This window comes from Nelusetta ayraudi, unplaced genomic scaffold, assembly GCF_046127955.1.
Source record: "Nelusetta ayraudi isolate G7.1 ecotype Tasmania unplaced genomic scaffold, CSIRO-AGI_Nayr_v1 ptg000058l, whole genome shotgun sequence".
Lineage (NCBI taxonomy): Eukaryota > Metazoa > Chordata > Actinopteri > Tetraodontiformes > Monacanthidae > Nelusetta > Nelusetta ayraudi.
Genome location: NW_027466108.1, coordinates 456,315 through 481,376, shown reverse-complemented (window position 1 = coordinate 481,376; position 25,062 = coordinate 456,315). Strand labels below are relative to the sequence as shown.

Here is a 25,062-nt window from a genome sequence, read left to right as displayed (position 1 = left end):
CTGGACCTCTGAGCCAATCTTAATAGTTTCTTTGAAGCCTCCGAGGGCACAGAGTGCAGCTACAGCTTGTCTACCGATTGCCTGCAGCTTAGCCAGTTTCCTGCCGCTGCTGCTTCCATTCTCCAAAATACTCTCAGCATATTTTCCCAGCTGAGGGATGAACATCAGGGCCCGAGACAGAACCTTAAGTGAAAGTCACAGCAAAAAATTATACGTTTAAAAAGAAACAGGGTCCCGCAAAAAACATGCATGTTACTATAAGCAAGAACATTTTAGAATCATACACAACAGTCAATAATGAAGAACAGTGCTTACGGTTGTGGTTACCATTTATTTAGACACAGTAACTCACTTTTTCAGCAGTGCTGGTCCAGATCTGAGCCGTGTTGGACTCTGGGGCAGTGAGCAGGCTATGCAGCAGAGCAATAACCTCAGCAGCCATGCTATTAGCAACATGGCCACTGATAAATGGCCTGACGGGGTCTGACCTGTGCACAACAAACGTAGAAATCAGTGAATGTGGTGTCGAGACCAGATATTCACATTGGATGCTCGGAAAGGCATCTTGAGGACAAATAAAAGACAGCGGGAGTCAAACATCCAGGCTTCTCTACGGCCTCTAGTGTGACTCACCTGGCCAGCTCAGCATTCCTGTCTCTGCACACAGTCGTCTGTGCGGTTTTCTTCTTGTCACCAGTCGTGATGCCTCCTGCAGTTTCCTGGGCTAAGGTCTCTACAGGCGGACCGACACTCACTATCAGACCAGACTGGGCCCACTTGTTTGCCTTTCTCAGCGCCGCAGAGGCCTCTTCTGTGATCACCTCACAGCAACCACTCTAGAGAGGCATTCAAATCAGTCAGCAAATTTAGCAACAACCAGTTGAAACAATACTCCAAAATTGCTGTTTTTCTTTAATAATGTGTACCTTTGTCATGTCTCTGTCCATCTTCACCACCTTTTCCATGTTTGCTCCAGTCCCAAGCCGAAAAGGACGTCCCTCCGAGCTGCTGTAATCAGGAGTGTAAATAAAAATGTCAGAATAAGTAAGTTTGCTAATCTGACCTAAAGACATAAATGTGAGTGCTATCCTGACCTGAGAAGCGGTTGTAAAACCTCATGAGAGGACTGGTCCTCTCTCTTGTGGATGAATATTGAAAGCTTCCCATCCACAGCCTCTCCCTCTTCCCCAACATCATCAGCCTTTAGAGCCCCTTTGGAACTAGCGCGAGACAGACTGGTGTCTGGCTCTGAGGAGCTGGGAGAGAGTAGTGTCTGGCAGCCTGATAAAAAGGGAACATTGTAGAGGTAAGCACTGGGAGCTGCAGCTTTAACCAATCTGGCTTATAAAACAGAGAAGAAAACAGAATTTCTTTACAAGATTACACTCGGTTTAAAACAAACGTATTTTAGTTACATGAGACCAACCTGGTACAACATAGTCTGCGAGCTTGGCTAACAATAAAGCAGCAATGCGTGAAGCAGGGTCATTTGCATCCTGTTGTTCAGCATCCAGTGTGTTAATAGAGTAGCTCCACGACGGCAGGGCCACGTTGCCGCAGTCCTCTACACTCATGAGAGGCAGGGCAGCTCGGCATAGCTGCAGGATGATGAGCACTAGTTTTGGAGAGGGTCTCTGGTCAAGCAGCAGAGACAGGAGCTTCGACACACACGCCGGCTGGCTCAAAATAGCTTTCCCAATGTGGCTCCTGGAAATAGACACACAAGCAGTGGATAAATACATGCACAATCGCACAAACCTTACGAGAATAATTGGAATCGTGTTTTACCTCGAAAGGTCGTTGAGCAGACTGAGCACATCCTGTAAGGCATCATTACCAGCTGCTTGATTCCCGCAGCACTCTGTGGCTCTGGCCAAGTGATTGGTCAACAGGCTGGAAACCTGCCGCGCCAGACCAGAGTGCACAGCATCTGTAGAGCCACCTGTAATGTGAAGGAAAAAAAAATCATGTACAATTAGAACTGTTAATCATTATTTTTGTAATGGAAGAAAAATAATAATAAAATGAGGAGTGTTTACTACGTCCCCACGAAGAGGACATTTCAATGAAACCTTGATATAATAAATGTAAACGCTTCGTTCATTTTTTTTTTTTTGCAGATTTTTAGTATCAAATGTAGCATTACTTATGTATGTGTTAGCATACCTTCTACCTTCTCCCACTCAATGCATCGGTTAGCCAGCACCTGGAAAGCTGCCCATGCCATGGTGGCAACCTTTTGCTTCTTGGTCTGCTTCTCATTTGAGCTGCATTCTCTCTGACCACTTAGACTACACAGGCTGTCCATGAGCTGGACCAGACCACTCCGAACTAAGCACTGCTCCTCACTCCTGTGAGAATAAAAAACAACAAATTGAGTGAGACACGCAAGGGTAACAAATATCCTCGGTGACAATTAAGATGCGGATGACGTTTCTTGCCTTGTGTAGGGGATTGTGCAAAGCAAACCAATACTGTTGGCGCAAGCAATGGGGTAGCGAGCACATAGTGACACTACAGACGTCATGGTCTCCCCGAAGGCCTCTTGTACCTGCTCGACCATTCCACCACAGGTGAGCTCCTCTATCCTGAACAGATAATACACAGAGACAGAATATTGACATCTATGCATTGAAGAGTGTGCAGAATTGCATTGTGTATATAGGCAGGGGTAATTTCTTACCTTGGGCCTCCTTGCAGTACCATGGTGACCGGTCCAACCAGGTGAGTGACGCCTCCGACTCTGACAGCAGCAGTAAGCAACTCCCTCATGTGAACGAGAGCCTGCTTTCGCGTGCTGCCACGTCTCCATCGGGTCTGTGCGGCTGACAAGAAGCTGCTGCTTGACACCTACAAACATGACCAGACCAAAACATTCAACAGTCAAACCATAATTTAGCAGAATTTTAATTTAGAAATGACAAGATCTTAAAAAAATGAAGACACTTGCAGCCTGATCAGGGGTGGTTCCAATGAATGCAAAGAGCTGTCCCAGCAACACACGGTAGGTCGGCTTATCGCCACTGTCCTCTATGGCCAGAGATTGCAGCAGAGTGAATGAGCTGCTACGGTGGCTGGTGGGATGGTGTCGCCTCCTAATGGCAAAAAAAAAACAAAAAAAACAGGTGAATAGTATTTACCGGGAACCACTCATTTGATACTTGTACGTTAAATCTGTCTGGAAATATTACAAATACTACCTTGGGGGTGCGTGTGTAAACTCTAAATCCTGATTGGCAATCATCTCCAAGTCTGACGGCGCAGACATGCTGCGTAGGAAGACTGGCTGCTTCACCATGGGGATCACCGTCTTGGCATCAGACACCGATTTTGAGGCTGGCACATGCAAACAGGCACACGCTAATGATTTTAACAAACTGAAGCCCACTAACGTGAAAAAAAAAAACACTTGACAGACAAAACATTTAACAGACATAAGGCTGAGACACAATTAAATAACTGAAGGCAGACAAGTAAGAGGGGAAAAAACTGTATGCAAAAGGATTCACAATGATGTGCACCTGGACCCGGGGTACCAGCTGGCGTGCTTGTCAGGCTTCTGCAGTGTGGAGCGATGGTAACGTGCAGCAGCAGCTCGGTGCGATTCATCAGACTCTTCACCAGTGCCTTTGTTTTGGCCAGTGGGATGCTACTTTTGAGATGCACAGAGTTCACCTCCTGGAAGAATCTCTCCCTGTTGTTTGCACATAGAAAACGTCACAACCATAAACTGAGATATTATCAATTGTTTTTAAAATGTGGGAGCGTTTCGAGCCACTTGCCTCAATGCTAGGACGACATTCTCCAGGTCGCTGAAATCCAGTGGGATCTCTTTTAAAGAGCAAAGTAGTTCCAACTCCTTAATTTTGTTCTGGTGGGAGGAAATAAATAAATCATGAAAAACATAAAATTATCAGGAGATATCCAGTAGAGGTCATGAATGTCGTATAGTATGTAGGACAGGGTACCTCAAAGAAATGGTAGTCATGAAAGAAAGGAGTGTTGTTGTCCAGTTTTCCCTGATGGGCCTCCTCTACCTCATTCTGCCACTTCTGCTCCAATTCTGCAACACTCTAGAAGCAATGTGAAAAAATAAACCCAGAGTGAGACACTAGAAGGTTACTTTAAGGTAGTTCTGGTCCTCTTTAGTGTATTTTTCTGGGGGGAAAAAAACATTTTAAAAATATTTTTTGCATTTATTTGCTCAGTGTGTCTGCCAAAGTTGAAAGAACAAAGAAAAAAGACATTGCTTTGCCAAAAAAGCTGAGAAGCAACTACCGCTCACCTGCAGCTGGCGCTCCATGGCATTAATCTTCTTGAAGGTCTCAGCCATGATCTTACAGAGCAGGTCATACTCCTCAGTGTGGTCCTCTCGGTACTGATAGTTGACGAGTGACTGAAGGGCATCCACTAGGCTCAGATGTTTAATAACACATGATACTATAACTTCCTCCATAACGTCTGGCCTGATCACCTCCCTTGAAAATAAAGAAAAAAGCATTTTTGTTAAAAAACCTCGAAGAAAGCAGTAGCTTTACTCTGCACAATTTGAGGGCCGTTATACACAAATCATTTTACAGTGACATCACATGTAAACCTGTGTGCTGTGACAGCAACACCATCTTACTTTAGACTCGGCCGGAATTGTGGTCGCGCCCTTCCCGACACCTCTCTCAGTCGACCCATGATGCCTGGTGGGAGTCGAATGCGAGGCAAATCAAAGTATGTTCCAGGCATCAGGCCTGGCGGGGGAACTAGCACATCTGAAGGATAGGTGAACTCCCGGTCCTCTTCGATCGTCAGCGGCAAAGGTGAGGGGCTTGGTGTGAGGGCAGGGGATATCGCCCCGTTCGCTTCAACCTGCCACTGGCACCTACAAAGAAGCACCAGTGTTCAACGACGTGCTGGACAATGTGCTATTTTAAAAACAATGCCCGACAAGGAACCTAGGTATAATTAGTACCACTGGGATACATTTCATGGCATCATTAATTGGCTGCATTACCTTTGCAGCAGCTTTGAGCACAGCAAGTCATGACAGGCCTCCTCTTCCCTTGTCACCTCGGGACCATTGTACAGGATGCGAAGCATCGAGCAGGCCAACACTGACAGACCAAGGGCAAGGTCTGCCAGGAAGGGAAGACCTCCCGAGACGTCCTCTGATGACTCCTAAATGACAGAGCAGAAGGCATTCTCAGAATTAGCAAGAGTGCCATCAGATTCCATAATGAGAGTTTCAAATAAATGTGTGCAATGAGCTGCTGCTGCTGCATTTTACTTGAGCTCTGACAGTGCAGGAGAACCCCCACATGGCTTTGTCAGGAGTATTGTGCTCACGCCCACTCCTCATCTCAAAGGAAAACGTCACTGTGTCCCCTTCAACCTAAAGCAGGACGCAGACAAAACGTTATGCACCACATAGCTTAGTCAGTGCAAACTGATCGCTGTTTATTGGTAGTGTAGAACTAACTAATTTTACCTTGACCAGATCTTTGGGCCATCCTGTCCCCAACACACTGCGACTGCCATACCCGAGGGTATTTCCTCCATATTCTGTGACTTTTCGGCTGTTGGTGTTGGGACCAGCGTAGATAACCAACTGAAAAAGAAGTGATGGTTTTATGTTAAAAAATATCCTCAACTTAATATTGGCTAAGGCTGCTAGATAGATATTTGCCAATATGACAGCAGACGCTACCTTATCATAGTCATACTGGGAGGAGCAGCGGGAATCGAAGCGGAGGTACAGGCACCGAGCTCCTGGAATGTGTACAGTCTCCTTAAATTTATAATTGTCCCTCACGGGATGCACTGTCTCTACCGTCTTGCCAGCAGCCCATGGAGCAGGGATCTTCAGACCAGTCAGGAAACCAGGCTCCTCGCGCTCGTCAAGAATCCTTTGAAACAAACAGAACCTTTGCTCAGTAAACTCCATTCTGTATCATCGATGTGTTGGATTTTGTTAAAATTCTTTAAGATAGATAAAAAGCAAGCTAGGAATTCAACCACTGCAAAATGTCACTAAACATCCTGAAGGAGCAGATGTGAAAATCTTACTTGTCATCAGCAGCACAAGCCTTTGCTCCCTGCCCCAGAGCGCCACTCAATAGCTGGGACTCCTCAGTGAAAAGTGGGGACTGGGTCTTCAATAAAAGAGCAGTCTAAAAAAAAAAAAAAAACAGGAGAAAATAAGACTTCAAATTCTTTCATGAATTTCAATCATTCAAGAGCTTTGAAGAAGCGTTGTGCACAACCTGGCTGGTGTAAAGCACGAGCTGCACCAACTGAGGCATCAGGGCGTCAGCAAGAGTGAGGGTTTGAAGATTGGGGTGCATCAAAGTGGTGAGTAACACTGGAAGCAGATGCCCCAGCATGGTGGCCTTAGTCACTTGTTCCAATCCTTTCAACCTGAAAACCACAGAGGGGAAACTAAAACAAAGCAGCTCGATCTTATTTTCAGACTCTGCATCGCATGCGTTGCCGGTTTGCTGATTCAGCTTTATGGATTAACAGTGTAGTGGACAGGATTGCCTCTTTGGCATTTTTTCTCTCCTTAGAGCATTTTTTTTTAAAATGTATTTATTTTTAATAAAATAAAATCTTACCTGTTTTCTCTGTCAGGGATATCGCTGTTAATGAGGGCTGTTGTCACCTGCTGCAAGGTCTCCAGAACTTCATCACATCCAATCAGGATCTTGGTTGCCAGGGACAGTATGCTGCTTTGCAACTCCTGAGACGTGCATACAACAGAGGCCCACACTTACGTAACCACCGTTTCTTTCCAATAATCCTCTCACTTCCATGCAATGAAGTAAACCAATACAATCTCTTGTTGATCTAATAACATTGTTGACAGTCATAACATTAATAACAGTCTGTGAACATTTATCAGACACTAAATGGTGCCATAGTACGAAAAGACTTGCTCTGTTAATGCAACAATATTTAGAGATAATTTCAAAACAAACGTGATTAGCGCAAATTCTTTAACCAATTCATTAAAAATCTCCAGCTGCTTGGTATCTTTGCCTAAACTGATAATATAGTATTTAGTATAATAGTGAAATGAAAAAGTCCACATGCAGAAAGGTAGGGGTATTTAAAGGGGTGTTTACCTGTACCTTCATTGTTTCCCCCTGCAGGGAGCTGTCACTATCATCACCATCATCCGGATGGATGAGAATGGTGTTACTGAGGAGGTGGTTCTGAACTGCCATGAGGTAGCGCAAACAAGGTGAGACCACCTGTCCAAGAGAGAAAAAAAACAAAGTCGTAAGCAACATAAAAAGACTTCCAAAAATGTCTAGAAGAAGGAGCTTTAAGGACTCAAACCAGATTTTCTAGAGGTGCTCTTTGGAGGAGGAGCTGAGAACAAGGATGACCATGCCGTAGCAACAAAGGCATTTTCATTGTTTCCAAGAAAGCCTTGGAATTTCCTTTTCATTCATAAAAAAATAAATAAAATATATGGCCTTGTTGTATTTTATTCTCCTGAGGGGATTTTCTTACTGGAACAGTGGAGAGCAGCTTTTGGAAATCGTCACGTGCGACAGTCTGACATTTAGTGATGAGGAGGCAAGATTCCCGGACCACAGTCTTGAGGATACAGTGCAGCAGGTCATCTCCCAACCTATAAAAGACACTAAATCAAAACATGTACCTGTGGTAAGCTAAAAGCTTCCGCTAATATGCGGCATTTACATGAGCTGGTCATGGAAAAGTTTGTCATTAAAAAAAAAAAGCATCTTACCTGTAGTGGTCATCTTCCTCACTACAAAATCTATTCTTCTGCAGTTGGTCTGCCAAGTTAGTGAGGATAACGTCCCGAAGTTGAGACAGTCCACTATTTCTTTCCCCTGGAATTTGCATTAAAAAAGCACATATTAGATGCACATTAAAAAAAAAAGGGCTGGTTATAAAAACTGACAGTTTGCAATAGTCACCTTCGGTTAAAACCAGTTTGAGCAGTTTGTTTAGTTCGGCTTCCCCCTGATACAAAATGTTCAGACCGGAACTAGAAAGACAGATACAGCCCATGTGAATCGGACTTCATTGAAAAAAATACCATTTCGTTCAGATATCTGCTTACGTATATGACCTACCTGATGGCCAGGCACACCTCTCTTTTAATCTCTGGTCCTATGTGATCCACGGGAGCCATGAGGAGCTGCCACAGCAGTAGGCCAGATCGACGCCCACTCTCCCTGTTCTGCTCAGACTGAGGGTTATAAAATCTAAACACCACCTAAGGAAGACGAAGATAGACAAAAAGAACAAATTTAGGACACAGCTGCCGTGTTGCATTTGAGCAAAACTGTTTCTTGGTTGTACGAAACTGACCTGAAACACCACTAAGATGCAGCGGATGATGCAGGAATCCCCGTTGACCATGGCCTTCTCCATGATGTCCCAGATGCTGCTGAAGTGACGTGCCTCGATGGGATGTTGTTTACCTAGCAGTGCCCCCAGAGGCAGGCTGTTGCTGCTTGCTGCCAGCAGGTTGAGCTGATGGATGCACATGGCGCCAACATGATGAAGCAGCTGGTTGATCACCTCGCCAGTGGCCACAGTCTCCTCTGAGAAAAGATAGAATTTATAGGATCAAACTTGTCACTTGTATCTCCTATAATATGAAGAGTGTCTGGTGATTGAAGTGGATTTTTTTTAAAATATACCTTTGGGTTCTTTGATAACATGGCTGACGCCCAGCCTATGGCACACATGATGAAAGGCTTGGTTCCCAGGATTGCACCACTGGTCAATGTAATCACTCGAGCAGGTCCAGATCAAATTGTTCAGTGCATCGTAACAAGCTCCTACAAGGCCCAAAATTCCAGGGAAAAAAACCCAAGTGATTTCATTTGTTAGAGCAGCGTGAGAAACTATCAGCGACCTTCAACACAGAACAGCAGCAGTTGACTCACCCAGTCCCGACACCTGAGCCCCCCGGCCCAGTGAACTGCCAGGGGCGTCTATGAGGTCTGCGCGGCTACTGAACTGACCATCAGCCAGGTTGAAAACCAGGCTGGAGGCCAAAACTGTAAGGCAGGGGGAAAAGGACTGTTCAAAAATGTGTTTCTTCTTTAAGAGGCTGTTCCATTTGTCTTCACCACAAAGCTGCTCAATTCTAACTGCGTATTGAATCTCAAGTCCAATTACGTGTAGGCTTCCACTCTCTCCAAATATGAGGAAGGAAAAATTATCAGGACTAAATCAGCACAATCAGATTAAAACAGTGTGATGTCTTACTTTTCAGAGAGGACAGGCTGCTTGTGCCACCAAAAAGGGAGCGTGTGGCAGAGCTGCCGGATACACCAGGGGGCGAGACCAGCATCACTAGATAGGTTCCGCACACATACATGGGGGTCTTCCTCAGAGTCTTCAGAGGGAGTCCACAGCTGGTGTTAACCGCTGGAAAAGGAGTTAAACAGATGTCTCAACAGGGAATATTTTACTGAACGTACGAGTCGCACAGAATGTGAATTCGGGTGCTGATGATTAAGTACCAGATTGCTCCTCTTTGACAGTGTTGGTGATTGCGGATCCCGTAAGAGCAGCCAATGTGGCAGAATGGGAGGCTCGGAAGCGAGACATTCGACTCAACAAAAGCTCGTTCAAGCACTTTGAGGACTCGCCTTCCTTGCGGGTGAGAATAACCCTCTCCTGCAAAGTGTCTGCAACACACAACCCTGTTTGCGTCTGCATCGTGGACAGGACAGGGAGTGGGGGAAAACAGCCTTATAAATCAAAGTCAAGCACAAACAAATTGAATGCAGCTGAAACTAGTGTAACTGATGTAGTTCCGAGTGCTCACAGAGAGGTGAAAGACATCCATGAAGACAGAATGGCCTTTCTGAGTCTTCTCGTTGAGACTGGCTGGGGACCAGACCCAGTAAAGGTACGTTCCATCCGAGCACAGGTGCAACGTGGTCATGCTGCTGCCCACTGGAAAGTGATGTGCTGGCATGGGCACAATCTGGCACACCTGAAATGAGACATATGTATTTATGCGTTTGCCACATAAACCGTTTTCTGGTTTTCCAAATGTATATGACTTTATATGTGTATATTTTATGGCATGTTCCATGGAGAGAGCTAATGTTGTTGGGTTGTTTTTATATAGTAGTGTATTTAAAATGTGGAGGTAAGAAATTCATCACAATCAAACTATCAAAACTAACTATCAAACAAGCTATTTTGAGTGCGATCAAAAAGGCTAAACTGACACTGACCGCTTCATCATTACATCAAGTCGTGGTGGAATTGCAGTCAAGCATACCTGGAGGGAGAAGGGGTCGACAACCTGGCACAGCTGATGAGGCTTGGCATCGAAGGAGGAGGGCCGGTGGAGGAGGCGACCGCCGCTGAACACCACCCAGCCAGGCTCCAGCTCCTCATTTCGACAGTACACAAAACCCCTGCACATCCAAACAGAACTGGTCAAACTCTGCTTTCTGTTCTTCTTTTTTTTTTAAATTCAAGGCTGCTTCAGTTTATACTGAACCTCACCGAGACCTCTCGGTCTGACGGAACAAAAAAACAAAAGCAACAAAGCATACCAACGTTTATTTAATGAAAACTATGCTCTTTTTTTTTTTTATTTCTTATCAATTGGACCCAAAAATGTGAATCTTGTTTAATTTATTCATCTTGTGGTCATGTTAAGTCTAAATTAACTAAAATAATTCATTTTGTTACAGGTGTGAAACTGTGGTATGACTTTATGTTTGCAATCTTCTCCTTTCTTCAGAAAAAAAAACCCAAATCAATCAAAGAAAGAAAAATGGATATCCAAGAAAGGACACCCTGACAAGCCATGATGAGTGAGTGACGAGTGGTGTTTTAGTGGTATTTTTGTATTCTTGTCCTCCTTTTTGCCTTTCTCATGTTTTTCTTTAAATACTGCAGACAGAGGACAGCGGGCGAATGTAGTGTCACGTTACCTCAGTGTCCCATGTAAACCAGAGCCCAACTTGCTGAGTCCCCTCCCAGAGGAATTGGTGGTGTACAGATAGAGCCCATCTGTGGCCAGACAGCGGCCGAGATCGGTGTCTGGAAGGCAAAGGGGACAGACGTTCAATAAAGTTTAAGGACAGACAGACGAGAAATCGCTGACGCAAAAAAAGTTGTTGAAGGAATCTGCAGCGGAGCGGACAAAGTGGAGAGGCAGAAGCAAAGGATAAGGATGCTAAAAAAAAGTAAAGGCGTTGGTTGGTTTGCATAATCCTTAACTGTCAGAACTGTGACGCAACGCTCAGATCCAACGCCAAGCAAGCTTAAAATGTATGTATGCAAACCCACTGAGTGGATACATCAGCTTCCATCACTCTCCCGATGCAGATGATGGACTGTGGGAGAGAAAACATCACTCTCCCCCATCCACTGCATCAACCTCAAACTGAACAAGCCACGGCTCTTATCTGAGAAGAGGAGGCCAAATGAATCATGGAGCGCGTGAAATCTTTATTATATTCCATTTTCATATGGAATTCACATATTCAACAAATAAAGAAATCAAAAAGCATGGTAACCCAACGATAGAAGCAAACGACACAATTTGCATTTTGTGGTTGTGTTTACATTGGATGCTGATATTCAAGAGAGATGGAGAGGTTGTAAAAAAATATATATATTTTTTTTAAAAAGTGTGCATACCTTTGCTCTCGGCTCCACCAGCAGAATTATCTGGTGTGGGCAGCATGTCCTCAAAACCCCAGGAAACATTGTGTTTGCCCCCCAGGAGGCATGAAGGGGAGCCAGGACCTCCTTCCAGAAGCAATAGTCTGAAGTGGGAGTTTCAAGGTGGTTACACATTAAAAATCTTGAATATAAAGAAAAAAAAGTGTAAAAAAAAAAAAGAAAAGAAAAGAAAAGAAAAAAGGTATATATATGAGGCCCCCAACCTGTACAGGACGTCTGACACAGGTAGCTGTCCCATGTCGGTTTGTTTCTGCAGCAGGTGAACCGTGTGGATGAAGGTCTTCAGGGAGCCCCTAGATAAATGTTGGGCGAAGGAAAGGGAATTAAAATACAGCAGAGGTACCGGTAAAAATTAAATACAGGATAAACAATAAAAAAAATATGCACAGTAAAATGTAATCGCTTTATTATGCCAATGTTTGCATTTACTCCAGCACAGTAACTGGTTTACTTTTACAACTTCCTTTGAAACGCAGTAAGTGACTTGCATAACTTTTACCTCAGTGGCTCCTTCAATACTGATTAACTGAATAAGGAGGGACGATCCACAGTATATTAATCTCTGCACAGGTCTCGATACAGGATGTTTGTAAAAGCGGCATTTGACAACAAAGGCCACATGAACCTCAAGTAAAAGTAAAAGTGCAAATAGTGACTTCAGACTGGCAAAAAATAATGTCCAGAAGATGCAAAAAACACATTCGGTTCTCACCGTTTTAATTTCAATTTCCTTTCACTCTCTCTGACTGTAGTGATACTTTTATTGGTGTGTCTGAATGTGGCTTGCGTTAATGATTTTGTGCGGCAGAAAGAAAACTGAATGCCATAATGCAACAAAGGGGAAAGTGCATTTGTTTAGCGTTCACCTGTTACCTCAGTCTAAAGGTTGTGTTCTTTACCATCACAAGCACACAATTCTGTCCTTTCGCCTAAGAGTGAAATAAAACCACTGACCCGTTCATTAAAAAGAGCCAGTCGGACCGATATCTGTTTAATTAGCTCCTAGTGTTTGTTTTGGGGGGGGGACAGAATGAGGGCTGGATGGTTCCTGAGAACAAAGACCTCTAGGCCCCAACAGAGGCTGAACAAAGAGTGGAGCGTTCTGGTTTTGACACGTGAAGATCAGTTGTCACCAGCAGAAGCCAGGGTTCATGCACAAATGCAAGGAAAGAGTCAAGAACATTCTGCTCCTCCTCCCTACTTGACAAGCAGGACACTTAAATTCAAACCAGTTTAACTCATTTTGCAAATGTTATTTTTAGCAAGAGAAGGAAGCCAAAAGCCAATAGTTGATATAAAAAGAATCGTCACTTCTTTCTCAGCTCTGTTCTGCTGCTGCTGTGTGGATTTTGCAGAGTGCAAAATGACGGTTAAAGACTCAGAGGTGGGGGGAAAAAAAATATATCATCCCTTCCCATGTGTACTTTCAAGTTCCACTGGTAGCTCATGCCAGCAAGGATTGTGTCATAACATGCTCTGATTGTGAACATGAGCGAGAGGTAACCACAGTGCTGATGTGGTGACAAACAGCATTAGATGTTCAGTAATAATGTAAACACTGAGCGGAGGGACCAAGAGAGAACATGCTGGCTCGTGAGCGATGAATGAGACGTGATCGCTGTCGGAGCAAATGGACTAATGAGAGAGGGGGTAAAATTATCAGTTGGTCAGTAATGTGCTTATTTTAGCTTTGGCCGCCACAAATAACTGACCTGCTTGTCAGTAATGAAGTCATTCTTTAATGTAGATGACTTCATATTCAAGATACCTGGATTTATTTTATTAGGGAGAGGATGCTTCCTGGACAGTGTCAGGATTGCACATAAATATTTGAATTGAAGATTATTTGGACTTCTAAAAGAGCTCAAGCAATTTTCCTTGTTTTTTGGCAACCTGTGCCTCACATTATTGCATAACTACACTGTTCATACAAGTTGAAAGAATTAGAAACAAAAAAAAAACAGGCCTCACCTGGCACAAGCGAGGGCCACGAGCGCCGCCGCAGCATTTTCCCGCTGCCTGTGTGTGTGGAGGATCTGCGTCCGGGCCTGAGCCTGCTGGTTGTCCGACACCTGGGCTCCATCCTCCAGCCAGGAGCACAGCAGACCCTCCAGGCCGTTGAGGCAGTCGGCGGGCTCCTTGCTGAGGCTGAGCGGCTGGCAATCGCGCAGACAGGCCAGCAGCACCTCCGCCGTGACGCCACAGAGCGCCGGGTCGCTGCGCGTCTGGGACTGCAGCAGGGGGAAGACCAGCAGCAGGCCCACGCGGGAGGTGAAGGGAGCCTGCTCAGGCTGCTGAAGCAGACCCTGTCTCTTGAGCAGGGCCAGGGTCTCCTCGTCGGCCCCGCCGGTTCCCTCTCGGTCCTGCTGCTCCTCGAGGGCCAGCTGCCGCTGTGCGCCCCACAGGCCGCGTAGAGCGTTGAGACGGTACTCCAGCAGGCGGGCGTAGGCATTGCTCTGGTTCCCGCAAACGGCGCGCAGTCTTTCAGCAAGCTCCACCGGGTTCTTCGACTCAAATGTTAGAATCTGTGACAAAAGGATGAATAAGGAAGAGGACTGAAATGTTGCTTCACTGGCGACGTTCAGAAAGATTTGAATTTTCGAGTTTGAAATGAACTCGCCTGCACTTTAAAGTTAAACATATCAGTTCTGTTACAGATCTGTCTCTTTTTCTGTGAAATCTTGCAACAATTCCATGGAATAAACTCTCATTCCCCATAAAATAATTGTCGGAGGGGAAAGCACTCTGCGGTAGCCTTGCATGGGTGAAACAATGTGCTTCATGTGCACTTAGGCAGCACTTCGGGTATTGATTACAGTCTGAGGCCCACGAATGATGAACCAAAAAAAAAATCCATTATACCATTTAGCAGGCACAACTGTATTGATTGAATTTCAGCAATGCTACTAATGTTACAGTCCCGCGCCTTAACTGGATCCTGGGCCTTCTCCACCTTGCACTGAGAAACACGGCTTCATGTGGATAAAAATAGTCGGTATCGCAACACCTACGGAAAACAGCACTGAGTGACCCAGTCAGTCTCATAGCTGGTGTCAGAATGCGGAAAAGGTTGGGAATGCGGTGGAAAATAAGTCACAGTCAGAGGGCAGTCCAGGGTTTTGGTATGAGCTACTACAAGCACAGATGGATACAAGTCAAAGTAAATGATGCACCATATTAAAATTGTATTTAAAAAAAATATATGTATTTGTGTATTTTCTCTATACAGTGTCCGTTTCCTCCATATTACAGTACATGTACAAAACATGTGACTATTCTTCTTTTTCTCGGGATATTGATCAATTTTGTCCTGGCATGATGTAATCATAGTCTGAAAATAGCTTAAAATATACATATAAATTATATACAAATACTACAATAAACAAATTCAAATTAGCGGCAGTAGTCTAAATTAGTAGTCCACTAACATTACACCATCATGCAACATCCCTCAGTGACTCAGTCGCTGAGGGATGTGTCAGTGTCATCTCGTACCTTCCTTGACTGCGAACCACAGCTATCACACTCAGTTTCTTCAGCACGACTGTTACAGTTAAGAGCTAATTCTCGATACGCGTCCATTAATTATCCATTACTATATCAGAGCTACGGATTGAACATATGCTAGAATGTGCCCACAATCGGCAAAAGCAAATGGCATACAGCTGACAGCTGAATACTAGAGAAGACACCAGCAGCTGTTTCTGGTGACCAAAAGCCATGAGCTAATTACATCATGAATTAAACAGTACTAAAGCCACTACCAAAGAAAATGTGGTATTGTATTAGCAAAAGCCAGATTTAAAACCAGTCATTTCACCATTAGTAAGGACAATGGTCATTAGATTAGGACAAATTAGGTTATTATGGTTGGATGAATCACACAAGAGGTTGAGACAAGCTGTAGGTGCCTGTCTATAAACACAAAAGGCCAAACAATAATCCCTGAAGCATATTCCCTGTAGGAGTACTTCCAACTGTACCAATCTCCTAACATTTATCCCATTAAACCTCAAATATAATGCAAATATATCTTTTGTCAAGAAAAATATCAATACATTTGTGTTGCTTTTTCTATCAAGTTCAGACAGAAAATTAAGATAGAAAAGGGCTTTGCAAATGAATGGCTTTGTAAACTGCTTGATTGTGCTTTATCTTACTTTTATCTAATAGTGTCTGTTAGCTGTATCAGTATAGAGCCTCCTTTAAGAATTTTCCTTCAACATAAAAGTGTACTGCATTCAACACAGGTATTTTGAACTGAGAGCATGTGGGAAAAGTTGGACTCTGAAGGGATACAACATTTAAAATTAATAAATATAAAAAAAAATAAAAAAAAAAATAAAAAAAAAACACAGGTCAGGCATGACAGCATCTTAATGGTGTATTTGCTAGCTGCATTTGACATTGATCATATAATACCACTGATATGATTGTACTAAAACTGACAACTTAAATTATCAAGCGTCTGGGAAATTTCACATTACGCAGAACCTAGTCTACATGATGTTATTGAAGATACTTGAGTCCTCGATTCCATCAGCCGATCCAAAGAAATACATACTGTTCAGTGCAATTTGAGCCCCTCTGGGTAGGAGTACTGCTGCATTGGCACCAACAATAGAGATTTAGTTTTGAAGCCTGGCGCATGAGGTGAAGGAGTAGTCTAAAAGCCATATGCTGTTCATATGGTCTTTGGTGAAGTGAAACACAATTTGGAACATACTGAACATCATATCGCTTGCACACGCCCAGCAAGGCTGGTGTGGCATCTGAATCTAATTTTATCCTCCCCACATGGCTGCACTGGTGATTAAATTATATCCATAAACGTTGGTATTACTTTAATTTTGGAGGAAATGACGGGAAATGATCTGACAACAATGGCTTCTTTAACAGTGGGTAAATATCACAGAAAAGCAAACTTGCAAACGTTGGCGCTGCTGTTATTAAGGGTAGTCGTGATGCAGCCAACTGTGAAAGCATCGTTTTAAGAGACAGAAAGTAAAAATCTCCTTACTGACAGCGTCCTTCTAAATTTAACCCTTTGTAAAGTGTGTGTGTGTGTGTGTGTGTGTGTGTGTGTGTGTGTGTGTGTGTGTGTGTGTGTGTGTGTGTGTGAGTGAGAGAGAGAGAGAGAGAGAGATGGCTTTCACCCACCTCTTGCTCCGTGTCCCCATGCTCCGACACTCCAATTTCACTGGGCAATTCGGCCAGATCTGTCACCCGAATAAGTCCATCGTGGAGGAAAATTGTCTCCTCCTTTACCGAAAGCCACTGGGACGAATCTACAGCCCCGGAGCCCATCGCTCTCTCCTCCGAGAGTGATGCCAAAAGGGTCGAACATTAAAAATTCAGTGACGGAATGGCAGAGACGCCCTAGCTTGCCTGCTAGCGAGCCACAATAACATCACAAGCGTCACTGTCAGCGCGTTATCTGTTGGGCTTTGGCAAGGCAGGCAGTCGCACTATGGAACAAATAGACGGAAGACAGCCATCAATAAAGAGAGGAACAACCCGCTGTCCTTACATTACACGGGTGGTCGTGCCGTACTAGCCGCGGCTGCTAGCTGTCTGGTGCGCTTAGCTGGAAGCGGAGCTAACTTACCGTGCGTTTCGTTATAACGTTACCGAGCGGAGTGGGCGTGACACCCGGGCTAAAACCGTTATTGCGACGCTCCGGTGAAACAATACGCTGGTCAAGGCGAAGACTGCTCCGGCAGTAAGCGCGTTTCTCAGTAAAAACGAGGTTGCGGACCGTTTTGTAAACGGCTCAGCCGGTGTGTCAGCGGCTGGAGGAGACAGAAGTCTCTCAGCTGTCAGTGCGACGCCATGTTTCCAAGGCCAACTAGCTACACCCAGCATGCACCGCGGCCCAGGAAAACTGTTCATTGCAACTGTCACTTTATCTCTGTGATTAAGATACAGTGAGAACAAAAACAATATAATTCTATAATTATACAAATAACAATCAATCTTAAACTTATTATATGTTTTATCATTTTTACCCAAGTGAGATAGTTTTACAAGAGCCATTGGCCCGTTCCATCGCTTTGAAAAATGTTTTTATTCTCAGTCACTTAGTAATAACATACTTAAAGTATGATACGTTAAGAGAAAGTCTCCTTTAAATATGTAATCATGTAATCCTAACTCTATGTTATTATTTATATTTATATTATAATATGCATTATAATATTCATGTATATATAATATTCACAATTTTACATTCTAAATTGTACCATAGAGGGATGTATGGAATTCATAGGAATGCTCAAGTTTTTTGTTGTGAAATTCAATATCGTACGTACAAGAAGGGAAAAACGGCAATATTCTCTTAAAATGTGAGCAAAATTGGCACACCCAATCTCTCAAATAATATCTGAGGTCATTTCTACAATGAAAATATTTTTTTTCTGGGTTTTTTTGTTTGGTTTTTTTTTTTTTGAAAATTCCTCTGATTGCTGGAGTTATTTCAAGCTTATTACAACTCAATTTTCCATCCCTTACAGGTGAGAAACCATGACTGACTAAAAAATACTGATGCAACACAGCGTAAGAGCTGGGGGATATAAAAGAACAGTGCATGCAGTATTAGCTGGTTCTGCTTTTTTTTCAGTATGTTATATATACATATATATATATATATATATATATATATATATATATATATATATATATATATATATATATATATATATATATATACACATATATATATATATATATATATATATATATATACATATATATATATATATATATATATATATATATATATGTATATGTATATGTATATATATATATATATATATATATATATATACATATATATATATATATACACATATATATATATATATATATATGTATATGTATATATATATATATATATATACATATATATATATATACACATATATATATATATATATATATATATATATATATATATATATATATATACATATATGTATATATAGATATATCAGTCACAATTACTGAACAGAACAAAATATTTTAGTTTATTTTTAATGCAGAAATACAGAATCTTTAATGTTTGTTTTACAAAGCTTTGTTTAAAAATATATACATCATTCATAGCAGACCTGTTGGTATATTATATACTTTGGGACATTTAATATTTTGCACCACTTCCATGTTATGCCACCAGGGTAAAAACAGACACAGATAAGGCTGTGAAAAGGTAAAAATACTTAGGTTCATTGTTGCACACTGCAGCTTATATAATCATGTGAGCTGTGCAATAACATCAGCTTCTCTCTCCAGCCTCAGGCATCGCTTATAAAGGCGAACAGGAATCCCTCTCTTTCTGCCATAGCCTGATTTTCGCACCCCGACTGTGTCTTTTTCCTCTATCTTCTTAAGTGCTTCAAGTAGGTCAGAGGCTTTAGTGAAGCCTTGAGAGCAGCTGAAAAAGAGACAATAAAAAACATGAGAAACTTACACCAATAGCCTTTTATACAAGAAAACTCAGTTATTTGATATAAAACTTGCATAACTCATGCAACATTTGTCAGAGATTAGGCTGCAACCTTTTTCTGTTGTTGCAGTTCCTCTCTTTCGGCAGTTCAAAGCAGGACTGAGAGACGAAATCCATCAAGAGCGAGGGGACAATACTGGGTTGCTTGAGGCTTTTAATCTGAAGAGCCATGCTGTAAAAATAACAGAGTAGGCAGCCATTTAAAACCTTGCAAAACAGGAATAAAGTGTGAAACAAGGCAGAAATAAAACAAAATGTGTATGCATGAAAGAGTGACTCAGAAAACTACACAAGACAAAGAGAAAGAAAGCTGCCTTTGGGGTTAGGCTTCCTTTCTCTGTATGCAGTAGATAAAAATGAGTAATAATCTTATTCATGTGCGCTGCTAAGTGTGAAGTAAACACAATGGTAGGATTAACAGTACAACAAAATGACAATTACACTTGAATGTATTTTAAATATTGTATAACACAAAAATTGAAAAGAAATGTATTTTTTTTGCCAAATGATAAAATAATGTAATACAATTGTGTTTATTACTGTCTAAGTTTGAGTTCCTGTCACACTGAGGCAGACACACAGTATGACACACTAATTGTCCATAAGATGGCTCTCTTTCATCTGAAGGATCAAGGCTTTCAAATTGCATCAGGCACCAGGTGCAAAAGGCCACTGGTGGTATTTTCAGCAGTGGCACTGGTATGTTCAGTGTTTTAACTTAACCAATTTCCCAAAAGCCAAAATGAACACATTATTTTTAGTTTTAGTTTTTGACAGGGACAAAACTAAAAATGAAGTAAATAAATTGGCACAACATGGCATTTGACAAGATATGAAGATTTTAGTTACAACTTTACATTAACCTAAATGAGGAATTTAATGGGAATTTAGATGCTGAAATACTGTTTGTCCCACTTAGATTTGTAATCAATTAGATTGAATTACACAGTACAGAGGTTTTGAACAAGGAGAATTAGTGCAAAAAATCCTGTTTCCAAATCTGATTTTGGCATTGACCCATTGACTTGTAATCTCTGAAACTGCCCTCAGTAGGGCAGGAAACCATTTGTCAGTGATCCATAGCTACACCTGCAGGAACAAGTCACTGCTGGTGACAGAACAAAGAGCCCTTTCAATAGTCACAGCCATTAAGACCTCAAGTCCTAACAATGAGCGCAAATGACAATGATAAAACATTAAAAATAAGAAGCAGTAATAATTTCATGTATTTTAATTTTTATTTAGACATTTTGTCTTTTATTGTATCCTTCCACATCACATAACTTTTAATGTGTTAGGATATCTGTTCCTTTACATGGACACTAACCTCTCTTCAAATATGATTCTATGTGTTGTAAACACTCTCCAGCAAACAACTTAATGATTTGTTTAACTCGTTTATTGCCACCACAGTAAAAACCTTAACAAAGTTCATCAAAACAAAAGTTAGGGGAAAAGAAAACCTGCTGTGCTTCTGCTGACATGATGTTGTTTAAAGTTACCATCAGTAATTCATCCATTTGCAACCAGTGGGTAGAACTTTAAAGTATCTCTGGAATGCAAGATGTAGTTTTTTTTTTGGTGATGGTTTATTGGGGTGACAGCTCTCACTTCCGACTTCATTTAAAACTGGGCCACCTTCTTATCCTCACAGGCTCAGCTGTTAGCAGGTTTCCATGGCTGACAATAATAATATGTTTGTCATGCTTGTATGCACATGTTCGGATACCAAGGTGTAGACTTAAAATTTCAACACCGTAACATTATGTGACCTTATAGCAGGTTGTGTGTCATGCTTTTATGTGCATTCCTTCAGAAATCCTTCTAAAAAAAATAAATAAATAAACACTGTCGAGGATCTGAAGTAACTACCTGATAAAAGACAAATGTGAAAAAAGAAGAGAAAGAAAGAAATCTGAAAGGCTGTCATACCGGCTGGTGCAGTTGCAGTGGTAGACGGTATTGGTTAAATTGTTCAGAAGTCCATACTTGTTTTCCATAGGGCGTATTTTGTATTGGCATCCATCCAGATGTTTGAGACTGGTACATAGGAACTCGTAGTCTGCAAGAGCCAAAATGAACACATTGATTTGAGAATGAACCCAGTGACTTGAAAATGTTCTCAGAAATGTATTCAGCTACTTTATAACTCATGCTCTCCAAAAGAGTTTTATTTACTCCCCCTCATTATTGGAGAAGGGCAGTGTTAGTGGTTGACTAATAAAGCTTCTCTAATGGTATTTTGACTATCACAAATCATCCTGATCGGGCCATTTAATCAGATAACAGATAAATCAGAGAGCCTTCTAATCAGGACCCTGATAATTAACAATTGCACTGGCTGGGTAATGTTTTATTGACAGATATAATTATTGTTTCAAATGGCCTAACTTACTTCTAAGTGTTTGTATTTTGCTGTTACAGTTGTTGCAAAGCGACACCGAAGTGACCACTTTTCTTCTTCAAACATTATATCCTAGCAGCAGCCCCTGTGACAAGTGAATCAGATTTACTGAGGGGGCCGCTGACACTGCAACAGTGATGGGATTAGCAGCTGCTTACACTCACCTGTCAAATTGCGTAATGCAATATGTCGTCTGAGGCCCCTCCATGTCAGTCTGCTTGAGGCTTTGGTTGTCGGCGGCAGGCTCGTGTGCGTCCACGGCAGCCGGGAGTCAGTCCGCTTATTAATGGAGGATACTGTAGTGTGTTGCATTAAGGCTGGTGTTCCAGCGGTAGCTGAACCCGTTGTGCGTTTTTGAGATGGTTCAGTTATTCTCGAGAGAATCTGAAGTGCCGTCCTACTCGGTTTGGCAGTGGTCATGTGATATGTCACATTTTCAGTCACGCAACTTCTGCAGTGAGATTGAAAAGCTTCACCTCGCAATCTTTTAGGGTCTCCACAGCAGGTGGTGTGAGCTGTAAGTGTCTTGTGGTTTTGAGTCGCAACTGTGGTTGCCCGAGGTGAGCTTTGTTCAGGAGCTGGCGTCTGTGTGGCAGATGCATAATGTACTGTAGTCACCTGTGGTGGAATGTGGATTCTTTGATCAGGTGACGGGCTTATTTCCGTGTCCTCCTTTCGTTCTTCTCTGTTGTCATTTGGCAGCGATTTCAAAGTGTGCGGCAGAGAGGGTGTGGCGTTGTGTGATTCTGAAATTGATGGAATTTCAGTTGGTGTAACAGCAGACACGTTCCTGAGTATTACACACCCTTTGTTGTTGGTTCCGTGGGATGATGAGTCTCCCGTGGGCGGGTCTTTGGAGGTACATGCATGCTCATGTTTTTGTGACGTTGCATGTGGGGTGATTGCAGCTCCTTTGGTGACAGGCTGATTCTCATCAGCTGTTGACCTGTTTGTCTTTGATTCACTCTTGACCACAGTGATGTTGTATGGATGAGGGCTTTTTAGGACGGCATGAGCGGCATTTATGGGCACTTTACACCTATCAGAACACAAATGCAAAAAAAAAAACTTACTAGGAAACAAATTCAGATGTTGCACTACACTTTCCCAATAATGATACACCAACACACTAACCATAAATAAGTTAAAAGCAAAACATCTGAATAACAAACTGAAAAATGCTACTCACTAAATCACTAGCTTAGTCACACGTTGTCTGTAATTTTGGTCACCTGTGAGTAGTAGTAGTCCTCGAAATATGACTGAGCGGAAATTGCAAAATTCAAAAGAGGTCGTTCATCATAACTGAGCAACCAAGAATCTGATGATTTTGCTTTGTTGGTAATTAGTAGTAGGTCACCATTTTAATTGTTTAACTGTGACACACAGTCTGTTTTGATTCTATGATCGTTCGGTTTGGCAATGAATAGGCACGTACATTGCCACAAGTATCGCTTTGATACGCCCCAAATAGCTTCCAAAATTCCAAGAATGATGTTTCATTCAGTGATTAAAGTTTTAAACAAACATTTGCAATTGTGAAATAATCTCCAGCTGTTGTTAGATTTTTACAGCCTTGCTTACCTTCCAAACAAGGTGCATTGCTGTTTAAAATCAAAGCAGGGGACCTTAATGACGTTGAAGAAGCTGATGCCAACCATTCTGGAAATGCGATCATTCACATTATGAAGGCACTGTCGGAATCTGTGGAGTTGCCAAAAAAAGGATGAGCCAGTGACATGGTAAGATAAATGCACACTATGCATTAGAAACCTTGAATCTATTGTGGCTATGCCTTGTGAGCAGTCCAAACAGTCTTTGGCCATAGATAAAGTAACCTTTAACTAAAACACATGTATATTACATTACTAACTCCCTAATGAGCCATGAATGAACATTGCAGTGTGATAACGAAATGCAAATACTACTTTTAATCACAAGCAGTATGCTCACTCTTGAATGCAAAAGTACCCTGAGCAATGACCATCTCTAAAACAGATGTTCACATGACCCTATGAGTTCTCATTGGTTCACATTTATTTGGCACAAAGAGTCGGCCGGCAGGACACTTTCATTAACAGATTTTATCAAATATCATATAGTAAAAAGTGCAGAATCAGCCTCTCACTCAACTGACTTAGCAAGCAGCTTTGCAAAAACAGAGGGAAAATTGAATTAGTTGTTATTGGTGTTGATGACAAATGCTCATAATCCACACACGGTGTAAGATTGTTGCAATGTGTATTCTCAGGGGCTCACCTTTTATCACAGTTACAATGGGAGACAGTGTGGGATCTGGAGTTGAAGATTCCATAATTCCAAGTCTTCCCTGGGATGATGTGAATGCAGTGGTCGTGCTCACGGCAGCATCGGTCTGTGTCCACAAAGGTCCCTGAACAGAAGACAGAGGTACATGTTTAGTCATGTGGCACTTCTCTTGGAAGGAATTATTTATTTATTTATTTATGATAACAAAACAAAACAAAACAAAACAGAAATCAGCCTGAAAGCATCAGAGGACAGATAAGTAGGACATGAAATTAAAACAATGGCTTACATTATACAAGGGGCATGAAATTATGTGCAAAAGACTGAAGATGAAGATGAAGATGAATGGAAAACTCAAAGAAAAGGAATGGCATCACACCACCCACTGTCCTCACCTAGCTGGTCGTATCTGGACGCTGAGGTTCCAGTGCCGCACCACCTCGTCCCGGGAAAAATCCATCTGCGTTCCCTCCGGAGTTTTCCCTCTGTTTCACCTCTGGCTGTGACGAGCGTGCACGGCGCACCAGGAGCCACAAGTGAACTGATGTTAAAGCTCCGGATGATTTCATGACCTTGCGAGTCACTCCGGTCGTCGCAGCTGCCGCCATATCTCTCTGTGACCACCGGGTCGGTGGTTCGCTCGCACGATACCAGCAGCTGATCCTCGGACCAGCGGCTGACGTACAGAGTACGCACTCCAGCAACGTACGCTAGAAACGTGATTTGCGCCTGGCCGTGGTCGGATGGACTTGATCTAAGACAGGAGAGGTCACGCGGGCTCATGTTTTGCGCTTCTGTCAGAATAACACAAAGCCATAGAACGACGAAGGGAACAGGCGGCGGAGACTTCTGCATGTCACTTTTGAGAGAGAGATTGAGAGCACATGCAAGCCGAGAGCAAATGATTGAATGAAATTATTGCATCAGTGCGTAAACGCACCGGTGTCTGCTGAGAAACGCGTGTGACTTGGCACGGGTTCTTATTGGTCTGCCTTCTTTGGAGGCTCGTCAGAAATTTGACACTCCTCCACGTTTTTACACACAGCAGCATGTGTGGGTGTGTGCCCATAAAATCAAGTACTTATCTCAGTTCCCAAGTCCCATGTGTTTAGGATCTTGTTATATAATGAAGACATAAATAATAATAATAATAATAATAATAATAATAATAATAATAATAATAATA

The 25,062-nt window shown here is 42.4% G+C and overlaps 2 protein-coding genes across 6 annotated transcripts in view; both read right to left on the bottom strand.

Annotated features, from left to right (window-relative positions):
- hectd4 (HECT domain E3 ubiquitin protein ligase 4) overlaps positions 1 to 17,553 on the bottom strand; it is a 33,834-nt gene extending 16,281 nt beyond the window's left edge. Inside the window, exons 1-42 of one of the 5 annotated variants that reach the window (XM_076039100.1) lie at positions 17,309 to 17,553; positions 16,861 to 17,168; positions 13,672 to 14,225; positions 11,904 to 11,993; positions 11,656 to 11,783; positions 10,944 to 11,052; positions 10,280 to 10,418; positions 9,815 to 9,985; positions 9,507 to 9,699; positions 9,250 to 9,411; positions 8,925 to 9,038; positions 8,676 to 8,816; positions 8,341 to 8,576; positions 8,103 to 8,245; positions 7,944 to 8,014; positions 7,751 to 7,856; positions 7,510 to 7,642; positions 7,116 to 7,244; positions 6,606 to 6,730; positions 6,255 to 6,408; positions 6,058 to 6,161; positions 5,699 to 5,897; positions 5,480 to 5,599; positions 5,279 to 5,383; positions 5,006 to 5,169; positions 4,628 to 4,873; positions 4,286 to 4,478; positions 3,969 to 4,073; positions 3,779 to 3,871; positions 3,522 to 3,690; positions 3,201 to 3,336; positions 2,951 to 3,095; positions 2,684 to 2,850; positions 2,442 to 2,588; positions 2,167 to 2,351; positions 1,789 to 1,942; positions 1,427 to 1,707; positions 1,095 to 1,281; positions 927 to 1,008; positions 634 to 836; positions 353 to 488; positions 1 to 183 (exon numbers count right to left, since the gene is read on the bottom strand). In XM_076039100.1, the coding sequence (XP_075895215.1) occupies positions 1 to 183; positions 353 to 488; positions 634 to 836; positions 927 to 1,008; positions 1,095 to 1,281; positions 1,427 to 1,707; positions 1,789 to 1,942; positions 2,167 to 2,351; positions 2,442 to 2,588; positions 2,684 to 2,850; positions 2,951 to 3,095; positions 3,201 to 3,336; positions 3,522 to 3,690; positions 3,779 to 3,871; positions 3,969 to 4,073; positions 4,286 to 4,478; positions 4,628 to 4,873; positions 5,006 to 5,169; positions 5,279 to 5,383; positions 5,480 to 5,599; positions 5,699 to 5,897; positions 6,058 to 6,161; positions 6,255 to 6,408; positions 6,606 to 6,730; positions 7,116 to 7,244; positions 7,510 to 7,642; positions 7,751 to 7,856; positions 7,944 to 8,014; positions 8,103 to 8,245; positions 8,341 to 8,576; positions 8,676 to 8,816; positions 8,925 to 9,038; positions 9,250 to 9,411; positions 9,507 to 9,699; positions 9,815 to 9,985; positions 10,280 to 10,418; positions 10,944 to 11,052; positions 11,656 to 11,783; positions 11,904 to 11,993; positions 13,672 to 14,225; positions 16,861 to 17,007 (6,549 nt within the window). In that variant the 5' untranslated portion in view covers positions 17,008 to 17,168; positions 17,309 to 17,553. Of the gene's footprint in view, positions 184 to 352; positions 489 to 633; positions 837 to 926; positions 1,009 to 1,094; positions 1,282 to 1,426; positions 1,708 to 1,788; positions 1,943 to 2,166; positions 2,352 to 2,441; positions 2,589 to 2,683; positions 2,851 to 2,950; positions 3,096 to 3,200; positions 3,337 to 3,521; positions 3,691 to 3,778; positions 3,872 to 3,968; positions 4,074 to 4,285; positions 4,479 to 4,627; positions 4,874 to 5,005; positions 5,170 to 5,278; positions 5,384 to 5,479; positions 5,600 to 5,698; positions 5,898 to 6,057; positions 6,162 to 6,254; positions 6,409 to 6,605; positions 6,731 to 7,115; positions 7,245 to 7,509; positions 7,643 to 7,750; positions 7,857 to 7,943; positions 8,015 to 8,102; positions 8,246 to 8,340; positions 8,577 to 8,675; positions 8,817 to 8,924; positions 9,039 to 9,249; positions 9,412 to 9,506; positions 9,700 to 9,814; positions 9,986 to 10,279; positions 10,419 to 10,943; positions 11,053 to 11,655; positions 11,784 to 11,903; positions 11,994 to 13,671; positions 14,226 to 16,860 lie in introns of all 5 variants that reach the window. The other 4 variants (XM_076039099.1, XM_076039101.1, XM_076039102.1 and 1 more) reach the window with 4 other exon arrangements.
- A 1,175-nt stretch (positions 17,554 to 18,728) lies between these two features.
- On the bottom strand, positions 18,729 to 24,821 carry LOC142897032 (uncharacterized). Its single transcript, XM_076039039.1, has 7 exons — positions 24,272 to 24,821; positions 23,868 to 24,000; positions 23,193 to 23,312; positions 21,773 to 22,647; positions 21,137 to 21,266; positions 19,257 to 19,376; positions 18,729 to 19,132 (listed from the first exon to the last, which is right to left on the bottom strand). Exons 1-7 carry the CDS (start codon positions 24,729 to 24,731, stop codon positions 18,952 to 18,954), a joined length of 2,019 nt encoding a protein of 672 aa, XP_075895154.1. The 5' UTR covers positions 24,732 to 24,821; the 3' UTR covers positions 18,729 to 18,951.
- Between the last annotated feature and the right edge of the window lie 241 nt (positions 24,822 to 25,062).